The sequence below is a fragment of the Mesoplodon densirostris genome, chromosome 17 (assembly GCF_025265405.1).
Source record: "Mesoplodon densirostris isolate mMesDen1 chromosome 17, mMesDen1 primary haplotype, whole genome shotgun sequence".
Lineage (NCBI taxonomy): Eukaryota > Metazoa > Chordata > Mammalia > Artiodactyla > Ziphiidae > Mesoplodon > Mesoplodon densirostris.
Genome location: NC_082677.1, coordinates 30,415,847 through 30,438,676, shown reverse-complemented (window position 1 = coordinate 30,438,676; position 22,830 = coordinate 30,415,847). Strand labels below are relative to the sequence as shown.

General features: G+C 32.7%; 1 protein-coding gene across 1 annotated transcript in view; it reads right to left on the bottom strand.

Annotated features, from left to right (window-relative positions):
• PCDH17 (protocadherin 17) overlaps nucleotides 1-22,830 on the bottom strand; it is a 100,627-nt gene that overhangs the window by 58,835 nt on the left and 18,962 nt on the right. The window contains exons 2-3 of the mRNA XM_060080150.1: nucleotides 6,940-6,998; nucleotides 6,634-6,806 (exon numbers count right to left, since the gene is read on the bottom strand). Of these exons, the coding sequence (XP_059936133.1) occupies nucleotides 6,634-6,806; nucleotides 6,940-6,998 (232 nt within the window). The remainder of the gene's footprint in view (nucleotides 1-6,633; nucleotides 6,807-6,939; nucleotides 6,999-22,830) is intronic.

The window sequence follows — 22,830 nt, the reverse complement described above, 5'->3', positions numbered from 1 at the left end:
CAGGAAAAGTCATTGCTGTGCTTACTAAAAGCAAGAGAATCTCAAAATCACAGTGAGTCTATAGTAAATCATGCAACACTTGTTAGAGAGGCTTTACGATGAGCAACAAATGGGAGGGTGATAAAATCTCTCTATTTTCATGATACCAGATGCTGGATTCTGGAAGCAGATGTTTGCACACGAGAAAAAGAGATGTCACTGAAATTTTTAAAGTTAGGTTAACTGTGGGGTGGTTGCAAAACCTGGTAAGCAAAAACAAAGTGAAACTGCTCACAGTTTGAGAAATATTTTGTCTAGTAAAATGTAAGGCCAGATGAATTGGGAAGGCCCTAAAAGATAGCACAGGGAGGTGATAAAATTGATATTGCCCTGCTCTTGGATAGATGCAGCCTAATAAAAACTTACAGGACTTGAAAATAATATGAATTCTTGGCAAATAATACAATTTGTTAAATACCACATATGCAAATCATAAAGCAGCAGTGCTTCTAAAAATTTGTAAATGATTCCTCTCTGGCATTAAATATTCAAAGTTCCTTCCCACCCTTAATATATGGCAGTAATTTCCCATTTCCTTCCTAAGACAAATTTCCTATTAATAAGTTTATAGCAACATTTCTTTTAAAAATGATTTTCATAGATCGCCAGATGGCTGCTGGGAGGATGGACACAGTCACCACCTTCATGTTCTTGCTTCCGCAGAAGTGGATTTGCTGTTGCCTGTAACAGGTAGGCCTAGGAAAAGACACTGCTTGATTGGAAGGTTCAGACTGCAATAACCATAATGCAGAAGAGAAAACAGAACAAAATCTTGAGAATATAAAAGTACTATGCTAGTACTTTTCTTCTTTTTTTCTTTTTCTTTTTTTTTTTTTTTTTTTTTCGGTATGCGGGCCTCTCACTGTTGTGGCCTCTCCCACTGTGGAGCACAGGCTCCAGACGTGCAGGCTCAGCAGCCATGGCTCACGGGCCCAGCCACTCCGTGGCATGTAGGGTCCTCCCAGTGTGTCACCTGCATCGGCAGGCGGACTCTCAACCACTGAGCCAGCAGGGAAACCCTATGCTAGTACTTTTCTATTCAGGGTCAATTCTAGGGGAAATTGAAAGGTAGGTCAAGTTTGTGTTCAGCATCCCAACTCTCTGTCTCAATAACCTCCTTCCAAATCCTAAATGTGTGGCTCCATCCTCACTTCAGTGGACAAGGACCTCAACTTATATTCTCCCATTTCCTTACTATTGCTTTCATAAATATCTCCTTCATGTAAAGTATAGGTTGTACAAACATTAAACTGTTTTCCTTTCACATAATTAGAAATATGGTGAAATTGCATTCATTATGCAGTGAATTAAGGAGGAAAATTAGAATAAGTGGAGGTCAGAGCCTTGCCATACTCTGAATTCCTATAACAAATACTAAAATCCTTCCAACTAGCCTAATCCTGTTTTGAATATGGGGCCCACAAGCAAAATTCAAACACTGACTTAAAGAAAAAAAGGAACGATAGCAAAAAACAATTCTTTAGCTTTAGTTTTTGTAGTTTTCTAGAATGTCCTCTGGGAAGAGGGAAGGCAACCCTTAAAAACACAATTTAGTTTTAAAACTGAATTCACTGGAGAAAACCTAGCTTATTTGTTATTTCCATTATTCTCAACTTTCTATTGATTATATTTTATTAGATTTTAATCAGTGATTCCATTGTGAAATATTTTGAACCCAGAATGTAATTTAAGAAGTCAGATTTTTCTAGCAGTAGAGAGAATGGGGGAGGCACAGAATTGAATAGAATAAAACAAATTATAAGGCAATTAAATAAGATGAGAACTGAAAAATAATTTGACTGGAGCAACTCCTGAGGCTCAGAAATGTCCTGGAATCCACTCACTAGGGAAGGGACCAATATCTGGCCCCCACGGGGCATTACATCCTGTGTTGGTGAGCTTCCAGTGCAATCACTAGCACAGGCCATGAGTACTCACGATGTACAATGCTACTCCACTAGCTTCAGAGTTCAAGTCAAAGACTTAGTTTCAGTTAATTATAAAGATATCAGAAGACTGATTATCCTTGGAAAATTGAGAACAGTCACTCAGTTATCAATAACAAGCTCAGAAAAATTGCCAGTCAGCATTTATAAAGACTGCACATTTATTATTTGGGAATCAACAGAGACTACTGAATTTTGGGGAAAGCTTATTATGCCTTTTAAAAGAAAAAACAAAACACTTATTGCTAACAATCAAAATACTCTACAAGGTTTCTGATGGATAAAAATAAAGAAGTCAAAGTATAAATAGTATTCTGAGGTATAAAGAATAAGTTACCCGCAAAAATTTTTGAAAGAGTTTTGTTCTTTATAAAACTGTGTATAACTCTTCTTTACAGAAGTAACATTATGTATTTTATTAGTTCTTGATATAAATTAGTTTTTGTCATTCCAAAATATAAAATCAGCAGAATAAGATAAAATGTATTTTGCTCAATTTTCTGTGTCTTTTTCTGATAAATAATGACTTATTAAATAGAAATATATATGTATATAGATAGATAGATAGATAGATAGATAGATAGATAGATAGATATAGATAGATATAGATATAGATATGCCTTTCTAGGGAATTTGCTACTATGGCACCATACACATTCCAAAACATATGGATTGTTTTACCTATTATCTCCCTCTCCCTCTCTCTCTCTCTCTACCCACTAACCTACCTACCTACCTTTAATATTTGATGGGGAATGTATGGGGAAAAATCTAATTGACAAACAGAAAGGCAGAGCACAAAACTGAACTCAAATAGAAAAAAAAAAAACTAACTACATTCTTTGAGATTTTTTTTTTAATCACACTGAGAGAAGCTAAAATAACCTGTTTCTATTATAGGTTTTATTAACATAAAATCCTTAAAGCTATCTTCAGCTGTAGTGCAGTACATCACAATTTCATTTAACTACTGAATCCTTTCAAATATTTTTTTTCTAAAATGATGGGCAACACATACTAGTGCTATATATTTGGGATAATTAAACTGATAGTAGCAAAAATACACAAATATCAGGAACAGAACAAATGGGAAAAAAATCTAACACCACAAAAGAGAAGAAAAACAGTAAAAATTGAGCTAATAAAATAAAATCTCAAATGGACTAAGTTATTTGCAAAGGAAAATCATTATTAGCATAGAAACTTCCATTGAAAATATGAAGACTATTTTTTAAATTGATTTTCATTTCTAAGTTGAAGTATTTTAATTTAGAAATAGTACATTATTTTTCTTAATAGAGATAATTTAAACAGGGAAAGAAGTCAATTAAACTGATATAAATATAAAATGTAGCTATGCTACTGATTTTTTAATTGAAAACTATTAAGGCACTACTATAAATTTTTAGGACAAGCAAAAGACTGATAAACAGGTTTCTTTTTGTTTAGCTTTGGTTTTAAAGGAAATTTATTTATGTTTTTTAGGAGATTTTTAAAGGCATTAAAAATTAGGGTTTAACATATGAAACTTGGACATGAAATAATTGTTTGAATATGGCTGTCATCTTCTTCCATCTGTAAAGAAAATTATTATTTGTAGGTGTGCATTAAATTAATTTGGAATTGGTTCTCATGATGCTTTTCAAATAAATTAACAGAGGACATTGACCAAGACAATGGCTGATTGTTTCTTCAAATATTTTAATTTTTTTTCTGAGTAAACAATTCATGATGTGAATAGTATAAAGCATTGGTTAAGAGGGCAGACCCTGAAGGCATCCTATTTTATTTCTAATGCTGACTTCACTACTTACAGCATAGAGCATTGAGAAAAATTCTTAACAACTATTAAATGTGAGAGTAACAGTAGTCAGCTATCTATAAGTGCAATGAAAACTAAATAGGATATTATGCTTTAACCACAGAATAATTCAATAATCTATTTTGATGTTTTCCCTCAAGGTTCACATACATGAACTCAAGTTTTAACTTACCCTTCAATGTTTATTTGATATCTAGTCATAGCAATGAATCAGAAAGTATATGTGAGCTAATTCTCCCATTTGGGGATAAAGTTGTACAGAAAAGACACAAATTTTGAGCATATCTAGACCTAAGATAAAATTCCAACCACTTGGCAGGTTAATAAAATTCCCATAAGCTCAGTTTTCTTACATGTAAGATAAAAATGATAACTATCTTAGAGTTTGCAGGTTAAATATGTTAATGCTGAAATGAAGTTGGCACAGTTTATGGTAAGTAGGAAAAACTCAATAAATACTAGTCTCCTCCTCTGAATCTAGATAGGTAGATAGATGGATGTATGCATAATATACATAGAAGAAAGAGAAAGAAGGAGAGAGAGAGAGATTATCTAGATATGGAGAGAGAACGACAGATTGGAGGTAGACAGAGAGATAGATAGGGAGATAGATGGCAGATAAAGGTAGATGAGAGAGACAGCCAAACAGAGAAAGGTCTCCCATCTCAACTAGTTACATACAGTTTCCTGAAGGCAGGCTTCAAGTCAAATTTATTTTTGATATTCCCAAAGAATCTAACTTTCCTTACATATTGAAAGCATTTAATAGATATTTATTAAATAAATGAATTAATGAATCAAATCTGTCGATCAATCAATGAAATACTCCTTCAAAATCATGTTTTAAAGTAGAAGTCAGTCTCTCTCCTATAAATTCAGAGATTACCTTCTAAGTATGGCTTTCAGATTCATAACTTTCTCATGTTTGTTAATAAAGATATGTGGAAACTACTTGTTTTACAGGAGATATATCTATTGGCATTCTCACTCATAGATTAGCAATTATTTTATGTATAATATTAATTAAAATATGTCAACCACATTTTCTTTTAAGAACAATAACCACCTTTCTATGATATTATTTTTTGATAGCAAAATAGGAAAGAACAGCTTTTCAGTATAAACTACATTTTCAGACATATATTTCACTTTTCTATAGGGGTCTTTTTCTCATTCCTATCAAATACATTGCTCAGTCAGTGGATGGAAAGGAATTAAAAAGTTAATAGTGAGCAGCAGGCTTTTTTAATTAACAAATTTTCTCATGAAGATGGGACAAAATGCAAACTCTTTACTTACTCTATGCATCTTTACAAATAGTGGCCAGTGAATTACCTGTAAATCACTTTATCACACACATAGATTAGTCTGTTAGGCTATGCACTCACATATCATGATCCAACAACCCATTACTTAAAATGTGCCTAAAATATTCATATATTATAGTATTGCATAGTCAAACCCATCAAGACCACTTAACTCACTTCAGATAAACATTCAACTGTGCAGGAACTGTGAATATTAGATAAGTATTCAAACAGCTTTTGTTTAAAATAATTTTTAAAACAATATTGCATTATTACGCAAAAAGTTGATAAGACATATCTGGCACTTATTACTTAGAAAAGAAGGCTTTTGTGAGGTTATCCTTAAAATAAAGCCAGCATAATTATATTTAGTGCAGAAACTTATATATATATGTATATATATGAATTTATTTCCGTATTGAATGTATGTATGTGAGTGTTTGAACTCAATTTTCAACATGAATAGAGAAATTAAAAAGCATTTTATCTGCTGATGTATATGTGATAGGACTGACTGCAGTAGAGGCAAACATTTACTATGAATCACCAATCATTAAATGACTTTAAAGAATAAGTAAATATGTCCATACAGCTTAAATGTAGTCTCTCATAAAAACTTAAATAAATATTAAACATATTTAAATACTATTAATATTTTGAAAACTAATATTAACTAATATATTATGCATTTGTAATTCTGAAATTCAATTTATACAACAGTTCTTTTCATTTCCTATAATTGGACATTAAAAAAAGCTTATTCACATCTAAGTCTCACACTTAAGAGTAGCTTAATTCTCTTTGGGTGAATCATTAGTAAATATTATATTGTGCTTGAAACAATAAAAATATCAAAATTAATTTAAAAAAGCATATCAAACTAATAAATTGAAGATAGACTTTTAGAAAAAAAATATGTATTTATGAAGAAGCATTTCTTTTTTAACTCTATAAGGGTAAACAAGTTCATGTTTATTTGATATCCAGGAAGAATTAGACATAAATCAAAAGGAGCTAGAACTCTGGCTGAGCTGTTATTTGACTCTTGAAAAACTATTTTGAAGCTAAAATCCACACTAAAAATACACCAACACTGATAAGAGCCATACAATTCCAATCGAGTTTTCATTTCACATAAAAGCATTGAATTTATTCATCTTAATCTGTATATTAGTATATTAAAATGTGCATATCTAGCTAACATATGCTATATTTTCCTTTAATAAAATGCAAAATAGCAAAGGCTGGAAAATGTTCATAAAGATAAGTACAATCTAGTGACTTTGGCCAAGTTCTCATCTGAAGAAGATTACAGACCAAAATCCATGATCTTCCTTTTTCTGTGGTTACTGAGATATTGAATAATTGTTTTTTGTCTGGGGCAACCTCAGAATTTGCTGCTTCTTTTGCTCTATCGTCCATGGTCCATTCCAAGGTGATAACTATAACTCTAGTACTATGAGGTTTATAATGATTGCTTAAGCTTTACACTTTGTAAGCATTGGAAGACTTCACTCACCTTGTTCAAGTGGTTGGCTTTTAGTTGAAGTAGTTTTCATCTTGAGTGCCTCCCTAACAGACATGTCACAGCAGGAGCCTTTGTTAGTGTCTTGGTCACTGTCAGCCTGATCACTGTCCCCGTGCCCACTGTCTCTCAGGCTGGCTCTTTCTGGGTCCTTAAACGTGGAGCTACTGAAATACATATAAAGAAAAAGAAGAGAAAGTGTTGTCTCTACGAGTTTGAATCTGAAGTGTAATCTCTAGCAAAGCAATTTTGACATGAATGCAAATGGGGAAGCTGAGAAAGTTATTTAATAGGCCTTACCTTTGAACAAACTGCTGCCTGCTGCCCATGTAATTGGGCTCTGCGGGAAAATTGTCTGTCTGTGAAAGAGAAGGAAAAAAATACGTATAGTTGTACACTGGACAAATCTCCTGCAGAGCAACAAGATTTCCTAGTGGAAAAATGATTAATAATTCAAAAATTCCCTTAATCTTCAAATTTGTACATTTTAATTAAATTGGAAATTGCTGACATGTAATTATGTACTCAGAACAATTAAATGATTCCGGTCCACAAATTACCTGTTAAAGTAAACAATGAGCCTGTCATAACTGGCATTCTTTGTTAGTACCAGGATGGATAACACTGTCTGTGTTGTTTCATTACTTAGATATTAAGATTGGATATTTGTGGGAGGAGTGGAAAAATGACCCAATTTCTCCATATTAAAAGCGTGAATTATTTAATAATACTCATTTTTAAGCATAATTACATCATCTGCTGGGATTCTTTGCCCTTCTTGGTATAACATCATTTAAAGTAATCCACTCCTCAATTAAGGGATATAAGACCTTTCCTTCAAATTTTACCAGTAACAAATACAGGCATGGCACCTACGGTCATACTCATCTCTATAGTGAATCCTTATCTGCATCCCTACTATGGAAATTGTACTAAATACAAGGGAAAGGGCTGTTACTTCCTGGTTATTAAAAACAAAGTAAAATAAAAATAAGAATTAAAATGTTACTTAAAACATTGGGAGTAAAGACACTGAAAAATGAGGCTTGTTTTTGTGTTTGTTTTTGCTGCTTCCAAACTGACGTGGAGGTCTGCCAAATAGAACTGAATTCTCCTTGTACCATAGAACAGAGTCTTTTGCAAGAAAGAGAGTAGATCTTTCATAGGTTTCCCTATACTGTACATTCATACATGTTACTACTTCTTGCAGCTGACTCAGCGACAAAGGTTCTCCTGTTTTCTGCCTCACTTCATATCACACCATTGTGCTCTGAAGCAGCTATGGGTTCCTACAAGATCATCCAGCATGCAAATATCAGTGACACAGGAGCATGAAATTCATGAATCAGAGGGACCAAGGTAAGGTTTAATGCAGAACAGTATGTAGTTTCCTTATAAATAAGGCTAATTTAAACTAACAGGACTTTTTTTTATCCCATGTAATAATTTAAATTATTTGGCTTTTTAAACTATTATTGGAAAAAAAAACATGTTAAGAGTAATAGCTTAAACTACTATGTAAGTTTCACTGTCTTTTAGAAGTTGGGGGACAGGAAAAACCCTCACAAATTTCTTAATCTATAATCTTTTCTTGCTGTTGTTCAAATGACCTTTGTCAAAATAAATGCAAAGATGAAGGTAAACAAGGGAGATTAATTTCTCACTTCTAATCCACTTGAACTAGTACTTGATAGCAGACATTTTTTATTAACATGTTTTTACTAATTTCCAGATTATGTGAAGCACCTTAATTGTTTCCATAACAAACTATCTATCTTTAAGGATAACTTTATCCTCTAGTAAAAGTAATAATGGAAACCAATACCAAGAGCAAAAATGTTTGCAAAAGAGTTTTGCCAATTTTAAAAACTAAAATTACATAGAAACTCCACATTTAAACTAAAAATCATCTAGTTCATTTTTTGAATTGGTCAAAAACATGTATCAACTCATTACTGCTGTCAGTTAAAAGCTAAGACTGAGTATCTGAGAACACTTCAGAAAAACAGAATCTGGGGTATTAAGGAACAAGTAAAATGTAAAGTGAAAGTGTAAACTCTAGTTAGAAAATATAAGGGCTATTATAAGTAATCTTGTGATTTTAATGGCTTTGATTAGGGGGGACCTCATAGGATGTGGATCCCTATTCAGTTAGACACAGGGAGACCGACTGGGAAAACTTTTCTTCACTTGTTCTAATAGGGACAGTATCTAAAAATTTTTTCATAATATCAAAATTCTGGGCAGTTCTTATAAAATAAGATACTTTAAGTTCCTATTGAGTGAAGAGCTGTTTTAAATTATATGTGAGTGTGTGTGCACACGTGTCTATGTATGTTTCTATGTATGTATCAGCATGTTTGATGAGCACTGGGTGATGGTAATCCTACCAAATATTGTTCTGATGAAAGCAGAAAGACAATAGGAAGTTAGAAAATAAGAACTTTGGAAAGGAAAGAAAGGCAGGGAGAAAGGCAAGGGAAAAATAGAAAGAGAGGAGGAAGAGAGAAACAAAAGCATATACAAAGGAGGAGAAATGACAGTGGAGAGTGGTAAAAACAGGCGAAAGAAAGTTGGTTTATTATTATAGAATTTCACAAAGTACAATTTTAGAAGTCTGCAAATTAATCAGTAGCAGAGTATCAAGAGTTTATTAATAATGTCTGCCAGCATTCATCCATTAAAATAGGTAGGGATGTGAGAGGCTATGTGGGTTATAATTACCATAATTAAATAGCCACTTGGCCTTTAATAAACATATGACTAATTCACTATAAAACCACACTGGTTTTAATATAGAAAATAACATTTTCATTATCCAGGCTCCAAGCATGTCTGAAAACTCATTTCAAATAATCTGAAATAAAATAACAGTATTTACATAGAAAAAAAAACAGAAAATAGATGAAAAAGCTGAATGTATTACAGCATCATTTAATTTAGAAATAGAAGGGCTTTCAGCTATTTTCCAACACTGTATTCTAAAAATCAAATTCTATCTTGTACATTTATACTTCTTAACCATTAAGTCTAGAAAGAAAGTAAAATTTGAGGTCAGACACTTGTAGATTTTTAGGTCTCAGCAGAGTAATTAAAATATTCATATGAGTAATTAAAATATAACTCTTGAAAATTTTATACTTCTCCATACAAGGATAAAATTAGAATGTTTTCCCTTCAGACACAACTTGAACACAGGAACAATTAACTTTTATTTTTAAAACATATCATTTGTTTATTATTTTAAAAAATGGATCCCTGGAATTGATGGCTAGTTACAAAAAAGTTCTAAAGTGGACACTTTGAAATAAACTGTAGGATATGATTATCTTTTTAATCTATTTCACTCAGAACTATAAAAGACAAATGTTTTGCTGTTTTTTTTAAATGATCATTTGCTCATAATGATCACTTAAATCTGAACTAACGATCTTATAAAACTGAATGGCCCTCCTAGTTTGATTTTTTTTGTTATTTTTTGAATGACGATAAAAATTTAGATATTCTTTCCTTTGTTCAGAAAAGATAAACAAATAAACAACTAATCAGGTAAACAAACACACAGTGGATAAAATCTGTATGATATGAATGGTTTCTTTGATTATTTACCTTTATGCACTTCTCTTCTAGTACTCAGCAAATTGTAGTAAATTTATAAATGATACTTGAAATCATAATTTTTATCAACAGTAGTCAATAATAAACTATTCCTAAGATGTGTCATTTTCTACTACTTGCTCATCTATTAGGACCCTCAAAAAATCATGATTATAAAAATGAGTGTCGGCTTCCCTGGTGGCGCAGTGGTTGAGAGTCCGCCTGCCAATGCAGGGGACATGGGTTCGTGCCCCGGTCTGGGAAGATCCCACATGCCACAGAGCAGCTAGTTCCGTGAGCCATGGCCGCTGGGCCTGCGCGTCCGGAGCCTGTGCTCCACAACGGGAGAGGCCACAACAGTGAGAGGCCCGCGTACCGCAAAAAAAAAAAAAAAAAAAAAAAAAAAAAAAAAAAAAATGAGTGTCTCTGAAAAAGACCAAAAGAAAGCACCTACTGAAGCTGAACCACATTGCCTGAAATTGGGAAAGCTCTATTTGTGGAAGTAGATTAATTTGACATGACCACTTACATGTATCTAGAGAAGTTGATCTGAAAATGGATAGCAAAAAGACTCAAAATAGATTTTTTTTACTCTTAGAATAGTAAAAATAGAAAATTTTAAAATATATCCAGCATTTGACAAAACTCAACATCTATTAATGATAAAAATTCTCAGCAAATAGGAATAGAAGGAAACTTCTTCAACTGCATAAAGACCATCTATCAAAAAAGAGTATAACTAGCATCACATTTGAAAATCTGAAAGCTTTCACCACTTCTATTCACCACTGCACTGAAAGTCCTAATATGTTCAATAAGGCAAGAAAAATAAGTGAAGGACATACCAATTGGAAAAGGAGGAAAACAAATTTTCACAATGTTATTGTATTCTCAGATAATAGTATTGTTCAAACAGAAAATAAGAAGGAATCAAGACAAACAAAAACAAACAAAACTTCTCAGAATGAGTAAATAAGTTAAGCAATGTTGCCATGTCCAAGGTCACCACACAAAAATCAATCATATTTCTATATACTAGCAATGAACTAGTTGGAAACTTAAATATCCAAAGCAATACATTTATAATATGTCCCTAAAAGTCAAATACATAAGCAAATAGATAATTATAAAAAATAACTACAGAATCTGTAAACTGAACATTACAGAAACTGATGGAATAAATCAAAGAATGCCTAAATAAATGGAGAGGTATATCATGTTTATGGATTGAAAAATTCAACATGGTAAAGACATCAATGTTCCTCAAATAATCTATACATGTAATATAATTCCATTCATATTCACTGCATGATTTTCTATAGGTATAGACAAGAGGACTCTAGAACTTAAAACAGAAAGAACTGTAATAGCCAAAATAATTTTGAAAAAGAAGATTGAATTTGAAGGAATCACACTACCCTATTTAAAAATTACTATGAAGCTACATAAATCAAGACAGTGTAGTATTGTCAATGGAAAAGACACATAGATCAATGGGACAGGAGAGACTGTTCAGAAGCCCACAGAAATACGGCCAATTAATTTTTGACAAAGTTGCAGAAGGCAATTCAACAAAAATGAACACATTGTAAAAACAAAACAAAAGCTTAAAAATTCAAAATTGACCATAGATCTAAATGAAAAACATAAAACTTTATGAGAACCCTGCAGAAAATCTATGTGACCTAATGTTAGGCAGAGTTCTTAGACATGATACCAAAAGTATCATTCATAAGAAAAAAAAAAAGGAAAAGACCAAAATTAACCCAATAATTTGGTATTTACCTTAAATAAAGGAAGACTATGATCACACAGAGATTTGTATATGAATATTTCAAGAGCTCTCTTTGCCAAAACTGGAATCATCCCAGATATCTTTCAATAGGTGAACAGAGAGACTGTGGTACATACATACAGTGAAAAACTATTTAACAATAAAATAGTGAACTATTGAGGCTACAACTTGGATGAATCTCAGAAGCATTACATTGAGTGAAAGAAGCCAGTCTCAAAAAAAAAAAAAAAAAGCACAGTGTATGATCCCATTTATAAGATTTATCAGAAAAGCAAAAATTATTATAATAAAGAATAGATCAGAGGATGCCAGGGGTTAAGGTTGACTATAGAGATATAGCATGAGGAAGCTTTTTACAGCGATAGAACTGTCCTTGATTATGGTATTAGTTTCATGAAGCTACATATGAAAAAATAACAAAAAACACAGAGCTCTACATTCCAAAAAAGGTTCATTTTACTGGGTGCTAATAAAAAGTAATTCCAAACATTCATATAAGGTGATCATCTGCATCTCATATACACTGAGGATTTTTCTATCCCACAGAGGATTATAAAACTACAAATTCTTTCATTAGTCTCAATAAAGAGTATTTCTGAACTTTGTCTTTTAAAAGTATACAGAGCCAACTTTCAAAACACTATGTAGAAATCCCATATTCATTTGTACAGACTACAAATGGATTTGAGATATAAAGCTCTATTTAGCCACACTAACAAACCCAAACAGCACTCTATAAGACAGTTGTCTTAAATATGAATTATTTAGCTCAATTTTCATATTTTTTCAATGATGTTTTTCTTGTATACAGTTCTCATTTACCCAGCCATAAAATAGATACTTTAAATAAAGATTTCAGACTGCATTTATCGCAAAGAAGTAGCTTTTCTTTTCAATGCATGAAAAAATATGGCTATATGATGAAGAACTGGGAACCATCCTTAGAAATACTGAGTTTTTTTAATTTGGAGAATACCTCATGAAATTGATTCTACATTTGTAAGTAAGTGAATAGAAATATCCTTATAAAGACTAAAGACATTGAATATGAAAGTATTAGTATCTAAGATGCACCAAAGTGTATACAGAATAGTCAAAATAATTTTACAACATTGATGGTAAAATTTGGATAATACTATCTAAGTTGTGCATTTTTATATTTTATATGAGATAATATATGAAAATGTCTTAGTTATAAAATACTACTCCTGTTATAACTTTTAATTTTTTTACTTTTTTATTTTTTATTTTTTGGCTGCACCACGCAGCTTGTAGGATCAAACTCCAGGCCCCCTGCAGTAGAAGCACAGAGTCCTAACCACTGGACAACCAGGGAATTCCCACTTTAATTTTTTTTTTTAATCTTATAAGCAGCACTGTAAAGATCATGAAATAAAAATAGCTGGATGAAAGTCTGGTAAATTGTAAAACAATACTTGAATTTCTAAAAAAATGAGAAAACTATGGGATGACAAAAACAAAGACCTCATCTTTTTGAGTCTCATTTCTAAAGAATTTCTAAGAAACATAGAGTACTATTCTCCAAATGTATCCCTGCAAAAGGAACAGAGAAAAATATTGTGAGCATTAGGAAACTGGATTCTATAGTTATTTTTCACCATCATAGATACTGTTTAAATAAATATTTCTAGAATTCAATCTGTAGTTAGTGCAATAACTGTGAAAAATATATGCACAATATCTCGGCTCTATTTAACAGGATTATTTTATATTTCCCATTATAGTCATGAGACTGTCAGGAAATTTCTTATGGACAGAAAAATGTTGACAAACCAAACATCTCTGGCATTTCCAGAATCGTTGTTGTGTAAACACAGAAGACAGTAGTTTATAAACTGCTGGTATTCTTAATATTATTTTGCTTTTCTACATCTGTTTCTTTACCAAAGAGGAGAACTCTGGGACAGAGACTCAATAGGTAAATTCATTCCACAAACACACATTTAGTTCAAACCATGCACAATATAAAAATCTGGTATTCACCAACGTAAAATTCACAGTATCTGATATTCAATCAAGAATTACAAGGCATGAAGTAAACCAGGAAAACATAACCCATACCTAGGGTATAGCCCATCAATCAATAAAACCCATCAATCAATAAAAACAGACCCAGGCATGAAAAAGATGACAGAATTAACCAATAAGGGCCTTAAAATCTATTAGAATTTTGAAAATATGATCAGGAATGTAAAAGCATGACCCTGAGAGTAAGTGCCTCAGATTTTGAGCCCCAAGAAACTCCCTTGCAGTACCCTAATCTTGGGCCTAAAGGTGAGAAAGAGATGGCCCAAAAGACACAAAATGAAACTACCAAAAGTGAAAACTATAATATTTGAAATTGAAAATACAATGAATAATACTAACAGATTAGACAATGATGGACAAAAGATGTAGCATTTTGCACCAAGTTCTAGAAGCATCTGTCTCAATAATTATATATTTAATATTAAATTTCTACTTTATGTTTATCTGTATAAGCTTTATATATTTGAGTCAACATCCTGTTTATAATTTTGTAATATATAAGAGAGCAGACAGATATGTCAAATACAAAAAGTCTCTCCCAGAGGTTGCAATACAAATACGAAGAAGGCTTTCATTCTAGAGGTATTGACCTAGAATTGGAATTATTGAAGAAAAATGAAAGTGTATGTTTTACTCTTTGAAGTCATCGTTAAGATAAAACTTCTCACAGACTAATTTTGGGTAGGATGTGTAGTCATGGTGTTGAATCACATCATTATAGCTTCAGTTATACTTAGATGATCAGTGTTTTCCTAATCCAGAGGAACAGGGGAGTGAAGTTTTTAAAATTCCTTTGAATTAGGGAGAGAAGATTGATTGCATATATTGATGCCACTGGGTTGCAAACAAAACGAAACAAGTTGAACTTTTCCCTTAATTCAAAGGCACTGCTTTTCCCATTGATAACAGTATTCTCTTTGCAGCACTCTGAACACAAGGGAGTGTTAAGAGGTGAATAATTCACTTTAAGCTTTTTCATACCGACATTGCTTCTGATAGCTCTGCCTTCAACAGAATATATGGTGTGGTTCTTTCCACATTGCTGAAGCAGCCAACAGCATTTTAAGCCACACTTATAAAATTATCTGACAGCACCTATAGCTCTGAAATTTCTAAAGTGCATGAGGTATGGCAATAACTGTATTTATCAGTGATTTTCAAAATAATACATTTTATACAAACATAGTGTGGTCCACACTTATGTACTAAAGGTATAAGAAAAAAAGTGAGAAATTCTTACCAAATTTAGCAAAAACTGACATTAAGTTAAAAATGGGAGGACAAGAACAGCCATATCCTCTTAAGTGAGAATTGCAAGTCTACTGCTCAATTTGGATGACTTAGATGCATTTTTACAGTGATGTGGATGTATCTGAAAATCTCTTGCAAATGTTAATCCTTTTATAAATGGCACTGATAAGTTCAGTAATAACTGGTGTGCCAGAATTTAATTATGTAATCCGTGAATCTTAAAGAAAATCATCTTTGACAAGAAAGAAGAGAATCTAAATACTCAAAAGGTAAGATGGGAGCTATTTGTTATCTATAAAAGCACACAAAATAAAGAGCTGCACATTCTTTTTATATATTTGCTGAAAGGTGGAGCCCAGAGGCCACCGAGACACCACTGAATGCTAGCTATACTTCCCCACTAGCAACAGCAGCACATTATGCCATGAGCGGATATCTTAGGAAAATAATCCAAACTTACTAGAAGATTGCTAATTTCAACATCCCTAATTAATCCATTCTCTTCCGTGTGGTAACCCACTCCATCTCAACCCTATCCAATACCCAGTCCTCCCTTTTTCTTCCAAGTGGCGGGGGAAGTTTGGAGTTCTTTTCTGTTTTCTTTCTAGCTCTTAGCCAGACATTTAGTCTTAGAAAACTCTCCTCTGCTTTCCTCCTATCATATTCTTTTCCCATCTCTATTAAGAATGCAGAAGGATATTCCCCCTGGAGGGAATATCTGAAACTACATTCTCTGCAGTTGGGCCTCTAAGACTAACAACTCAAAGATTATACATTGCCAATAAAAGTTCATTACAAGCCTGAACTTCTGGAATACTCCACATATGAAGAGAAAGAGCGAAAAAAGAGGAAGACAAATTAGTGACACATTATTTGAATGTTCCCTTCTGCAAAATATATTTCCTTAAATTCTTATTTTATTAATTTTAAGAAACTTGCTAATAAGCATATGGGAAATTTTTAAAAATTGGATTATTTAGATTTAAGCCAGTCTTTAGTCCAATTCACTTAGCTAATATGGACATGCCTTGACACTATACCTCACTGAATCTAAATACATGTAAATGGTGTAACTGTGTCTATACTGTACTTGGAGATTTGGAGTATGCTGTCCTACATTAGGATCTACAAAGCGGTATTATTGATATTTATTATTCATTCTTCTCAATTGCCCTAGGAGACACAATACTATTACTGTCCACATTTTTTTTTAAACAGAGAAACTACAGCTGACTTTCATAGGGGTGCTTGTCATATACCCAATTCATTGTAGAACAATAACACTTGCCAGAGACTGCCAGGACAAGTCGGTTGATATACTGCCTCTCTGAGAAATAGAGAAAAATAATGATCCATACCAATATTTTCAGAAATAAGTTAATGAGAAATTAATGTGAATTGCCTTGAAATGATCTTAAAAATTATTGTTACATACTAAGGAAAATAGTACTAATATTTCCCCTAATAACAAGATGGCTCTTTATGCACTCTACCTTTCTTTTTATACTTCCACGTTAAATTATTTTAATAATCTTAATATTATATTTAACTCTAGATTTTTCCTTTGGTCAATAACATAAAAATGTAATAATGGCCATTTATTATCAAATATACTAATGCATACAGTAGGCTTAATTGTATAATTACCATCATTATAGTCATATATTATCAATTGCCAAAATAGGCACTTCTGAACACTCACTTTTAAAGTGCAAATTTAAGGTATTACATTCAGTCGATCATCATGTGAAATTCCTAAAAGACAAATAACTAATTTAAAAAGTAAATCAAACTGTATGCTTGTTATCCATTTCATCAGTTTATTTTTTCACAATACACTAAAATTAAAAACTTTATGAATGTACTGATTTTGGTAAAAACAATTCACCAGTCTTGCTGCTCAAAATATTAAATTGGTGATCAGAAGATAGTCAATTATTATTTAAATAATGATTACATTTTGCAAATGCAACAAAAAGTGATCAACAAGATCTGTTTTTTATCTGAGTTTGCATCAGCCTTTCAAGTCATCAACTGTATAGGTACATTCCAATTCTTTTTTTTTTTTTTTTTTTTTTGTGGTATGCGGGCCTCTCACTGTTGTGGCCTCTCCCGTTACGGAGCACAAGCTCCAGACGTGCAGGCCCAGCGGCCATGGCTCACGGGCCCAGCCTCTCCGTGGTATGTGGGCTCTTCCCGGACCGGGGGATGAACCCGTGTCCCCTGCATCGGCAGGCGGACTCTCAACCACTGTGCCACCAGGGAAGCCCGCAATTCTTAATAGGAGAAAAAATAGGAGGAATTCAAGGTGAAATTGAATAAATCAGCAGCTTTCTAATGTTTTCCTTCCTCTAAATCTTGATCAACATAGAGAATTTTTAACTCTTTATATGTAACGATTCAGCCAACCAGATAAACAGCCAACATATTTTACAATAACTAGTATATACTTTGGGTGAATTTTGAGGCCCCGACCTTTTGCATGAGTTTCAAAGATAATTTACTAACCCCTTCCAAAAAATAAAAATTATATAAAATTATAAATTAAACAAAATAACCCTTTATATTTGAATTTCTCGTTTAAAAACAAGAGTAATTTGAAAGCACAGTTATGAAAATTTAGGAGATAACATACAAGGAATTTGGAAGACTTGTCCTCAGAAATGAATATTAAAAAGAAAAAGAAATTCCTAAATTTGAGGAAAACTTAATTATTAATCAAATTTGCAAGTATTAGATTATTAGAATATTTTTCATTTTCCCTCTGAAATGTAAGTATCACATTTAAAATGCATGATTCAGTGGAAATAGCTATTTCAGGTTGGCGTTCATACCTGAAATTAAAATAAAGTGTCTTTACTAATGCTAACATATTTTTAAACATTAGCATAAAATGAAATGAAATATCTCTACTCTTTATCAGACTGTCACTTAATACCTAATTCAAGAATCCCCAGTTCTTTTTTTGCTTGAAGACTTTAATTCTAAGAATTTTTCTCCTCTAGTGAAAGAAGCAATGTTATCTAGAGAATCACTTCATGAGACAATAAGCCAGCATTCCTCCAATAACTGGTTTTGAAATAACAGATAATCATTTTGATTTTGTTAGAAACTCTTTAAAGTCTACATAGTGCAGTTTTTTAGCAAACACTCAAATAGAAAAAAATTAAGAAATATTATTAACATTTAGTAATGACTTACAAAATTGCTTGGTGAACCCTGGCTGGCTACGGGGCTCATTCTCTGTTTTTGAAAATAAAGTTTTATTGGAACTCAGCCATGCCCTTTCATTTATATGTTGTGTATGGCTGCTTTCATGCTTCAATAGTAAAGTTGAGTAGTTGTGACTGAGACCATACGAACCCCGAACTTTAAAATATATACAATCTGGCCCTTCATAAAAAAAAAAAAAAAAAAAGTTGCAGGCTCCTGACTTAGAAAGACGAAGTTTCAGTTCTTAACCATATTATTAATTTTTTTTTTTACTCTACTCACTCCTGTAGATGAAATAGTAATGAGGCATTTTTACATATGCATTAGGCTTAATTAGGTCATGGTTTAGGAAAAAAACACGTCATTTTCATCCTTTGAAGGACACAGACTTCCTCACAGAGAATGCACTTGGAAGGTACCTGATTGAAAAATGATTTATATTTTTAAGTGATTTAGGTTTTAGGTGATTTATAATATGTTTATATTCAATTCCAAACAAGTTAAAACTGCGGAAACAGTACCATCTTGGGAACACCTAAAACAAAATGCACTCAGATGCATGAAGTTTCCTGAATTGTATTACAAGTTCCTCTAGAGTGCACTTAGAATAAGAGTAACTAATTCATTCCCAGAGAAAAGAACTCTTCAGTTCTGAGAACTCTGTCTCCTGTGCTTCCTTACATATTTTAGAGTTTGATGTCGTCACAGCATTTCAATCTTCCAAATGTATTATTTCCTTTCAGCCTCACTGGATGGAGCCATTATAATTATTTCTATTTTATGTATGCAGAAGCTGAGGCCTGTGGAATTCATGAAAAGCTAGCTGGAGGGTCCAATATGAGTAAGTAATATGAATGAGTTACTTTGACTCAACATTTTGCACTCTTTCAAATAAAAAACCTGCAAGTACTATATGATTCATCTTGCTTTTGTGTGTATTGTCCTTTGCTTTCTATTTTATTCTCTTTATCATTGTTTGTCGTGTTTTGCAGATTATTTTCATTCTAATCATGCTTGTTAATCAACACTCCCTACAGAGCTCTAATACCAGGTCACAGCCCCTTGAACGGCTTTATTCCTATAACTGGGCAGCTCTGAATTAAACACAAATAAAAGCAATGACGTCTACTGGAAAATTTTGATTAGAATAAAAGAATCAAAACCAGTTCTGCGATCAAATCTGAGAATCCAGGGCTGCTTCTGGAGTCTCCAAAATTTGGAAGTATTTTCACTACAAATGAAAATACTATAGGAACAACTACAGAACCTCTTGACATTACTGCTGGTTTCCCATTTGAAAGACCCTGTGACAACATGTTGTACATAGGCTCCAGCAGAGTTTTTGATGCTTCCTCTGTGGAAGCCTTAAAGAATTTTCTTCTAAATTGACCTGTAATCTAGGGACTAAGTTGTATTACGTTATTGCAGCAATTTTCATGCTATAAAATGTTCCCATAATCTATAGATACCTCAATAGAAATGAATGTCAAATATGATATCCCAACTGGTGTAGGAGTAAAAACCCTAAACTCTGAGTCAGATGACATTAGTTCTCTATTCCTGGCAAGCTGCAGTAACATTTCTGTGCTTCAATTTTCTCACATGAAAAGAAGTGTAAATGAAATCAGGCGCTGTCAAATGTCTCTAACTTTCTAGTATTCATTGCCCTAAAACAGTTCTTTTGTGGAAAATTCTCTTCAGTTTCTACCTAGTGTGAGTTTTCTTCCTACAGGGTCTCCCTGCATAAAAAGAATAATTCTTAAGGAAGACTTAAAAACATCTTTCCACTTCAGAGTTAACTTTGGTAGTTTAAGAATGTTTAGGGGTTTCCCTGGTGGTGCAGTGGTTGAGAGTCCGCCTGCCAATGCAGGGGACACGGGTTCGTGCTCCAGTACGGGAGGATCCTGCATGCCATGGAGCGGCTGGGCCCATGAGCCATGGCCACTAAGCCTGCGTGTCCGGAGCCTGTGCTCTGAAACGGGAGAGGCCACAACAGTGAGAGACCCACGTAAATGTTTAGACATCTAGAAACCAATTTTCACAAGATAGTCTATCAAAAATCAGTCACATTTTAAAATGTCTATTTAGCCTTAAAACAAAAGTGATCACTTCTGGTTCCGAGAAGTCAAAATAGAAATGTACAGTAAAATACATTTGCATTCCAGGAAAATTACTTTTTTATAAGCATAAGTAATCTGGGATAAAACTATACTCTTGTACAAATGCTAACGTTGAGGCCAACTGAAATTTTGTTTTTACAGGAATGTGTCTACATATCAGCCCCCTAAAGTTTAACTGCTCCAGAATATTTTGTCTTTTGCTGTTAATGAAAATAATAATATGTTAATATTTCTTCAGAATTTAGCATCATCAATATTATTTATAAGCACAATCATATTTCATTCTTGACACTTATGACACCTGTATGAGTAACAAATATTATTACACCTGATAAGAAAACAGAAAGAAAGAAGTTAAGCAACTTGCTCTGGACTGAAAAGCAAGATTTTTTTTTTTTAACCAAGTCATTGGGAACAGAATCTCAGTGTAAAGAATCCGTCAGTCAGAGAGTAAATGATGAAATGAACTATAATATATCCATTAATTGGCCAAGAATCCCACCATTTATATGAAACTATATCATTGACATAGAAAGATATCTATGCTACATTTATATAATTTTGAGGAAAAAGCAGCTTTAATATATTATGTTTTGTATGTACCACTTTTTAAAATTGAAATATAGTTGGCTACAATATTGTGTAGTATATACCACTTATTGTAAAAATCTAGTTATGTGTGTGTTTGCATGTGTGTGTGTATGTCACATATTACTCATCCCAGCGGGGACAGGTATAACACCTTAAAATTAAACATATTAATATTTCTCTAGTAAAAAATATTGATATTAACACTAATTGGAATAAATAAAAATTTAAAGTAGCCTTAAATCTGTTCAGGCCTGAGTCCTTTAGATTTCATAATTAGAGAAGGGATTGTGGATCTGAACCAAAAAAGTTAGCAATAGCTACCTCTGAGTTCTAAATTATAAACAATTATAACATTTTAAATTCAACTTTATCTTCAGTCCACAAGTATATAATGAGTTCTAACTACATACTGGACTCTGTTTTAAGTATGGCTTTTTTAGTGGAATTTTTGCAATAAGTAAGAATTCCTCTTAATATTAGGGACAAAATATAGTCAGTATAAAAAAAAAGAGAAACTCAAAGTCACATATACTGGAAAATAACTTGAAGTTATTTTAATGAATAAAACAATTTTTGCATATCAGGCTTTTGTATATAACTGTTTTTTCCCAAGAGTAAAGTATCTTCTTCTAAGAAAACCATTGACTTGCTTAAAATCAAGCAGGAAGGGAGTAACTGGCCCTGTGGTCAAATGTAGCCAATTCATTCCTGGAGGCTGACTACAAATTCCCAGTTTGATGGTACAGTAGTTGAAATCCAAAAGACACTAGACCAGCAATGACCACACAGGTCTAGAGGCACAGTCTCAGTGGAGCAACTTCATCTTTGGGATATGTCACACACAAAAAATAAGGGTCCAAAAATCTTATTATTCAATACATAGTTACATATCAGTTGTCCTTGAAGAGCTCTTCTTTAGAGGTTACCTAATTCTCTGTGGGTTTTTTGGTAGGGATTTGCATGCCTATTTTATTAAAATGTATAATTATTCTTACAACTTTATTTAATTTCATTATCTGAATAATTTCTGGGTATGCCAGGTTTTCTGGACAAATATTCTCTGGTTTACCTTGACAATTACCAGTTCCTTAGCTTTTCAGAATACCTGTTTTCAGACTTGTGCCAATTAATATGGAAATTAATTTTCAGTATCTTTGGCCATGAAGAATGGTTAGGTGCCTTTCCTAGTAGAAACAGTGATTTTCTTTTCTTCCAAGTCCTTTTGATTATTTTTAGAGCTGTAAGTTTTTTTTTAATACAATTTTTAAAGGTCACTTTCCATTTACAGTTACTACAAAATATTGGCCATATTCCCCATGTTGTACAATACATTCTTGAGCCTATTTACACCCAATAGATTGTACTCCCACCTTTATCCTGCCCCCCACCCACCCACTGGTAACCACTAGTTTGCTCTCTGTATCTGTGAGTCGGCTTCTTTTTTGTTATATTCACTAGTTTGTTATATTTTTTAGATTCCACATATAATTGACATCATACAGTATTTATCTTTCTCTGACTTATTTCACTTAGCATAATGCCTTCCAAGTCCATCCATGTTGTTGCAAATGGCAA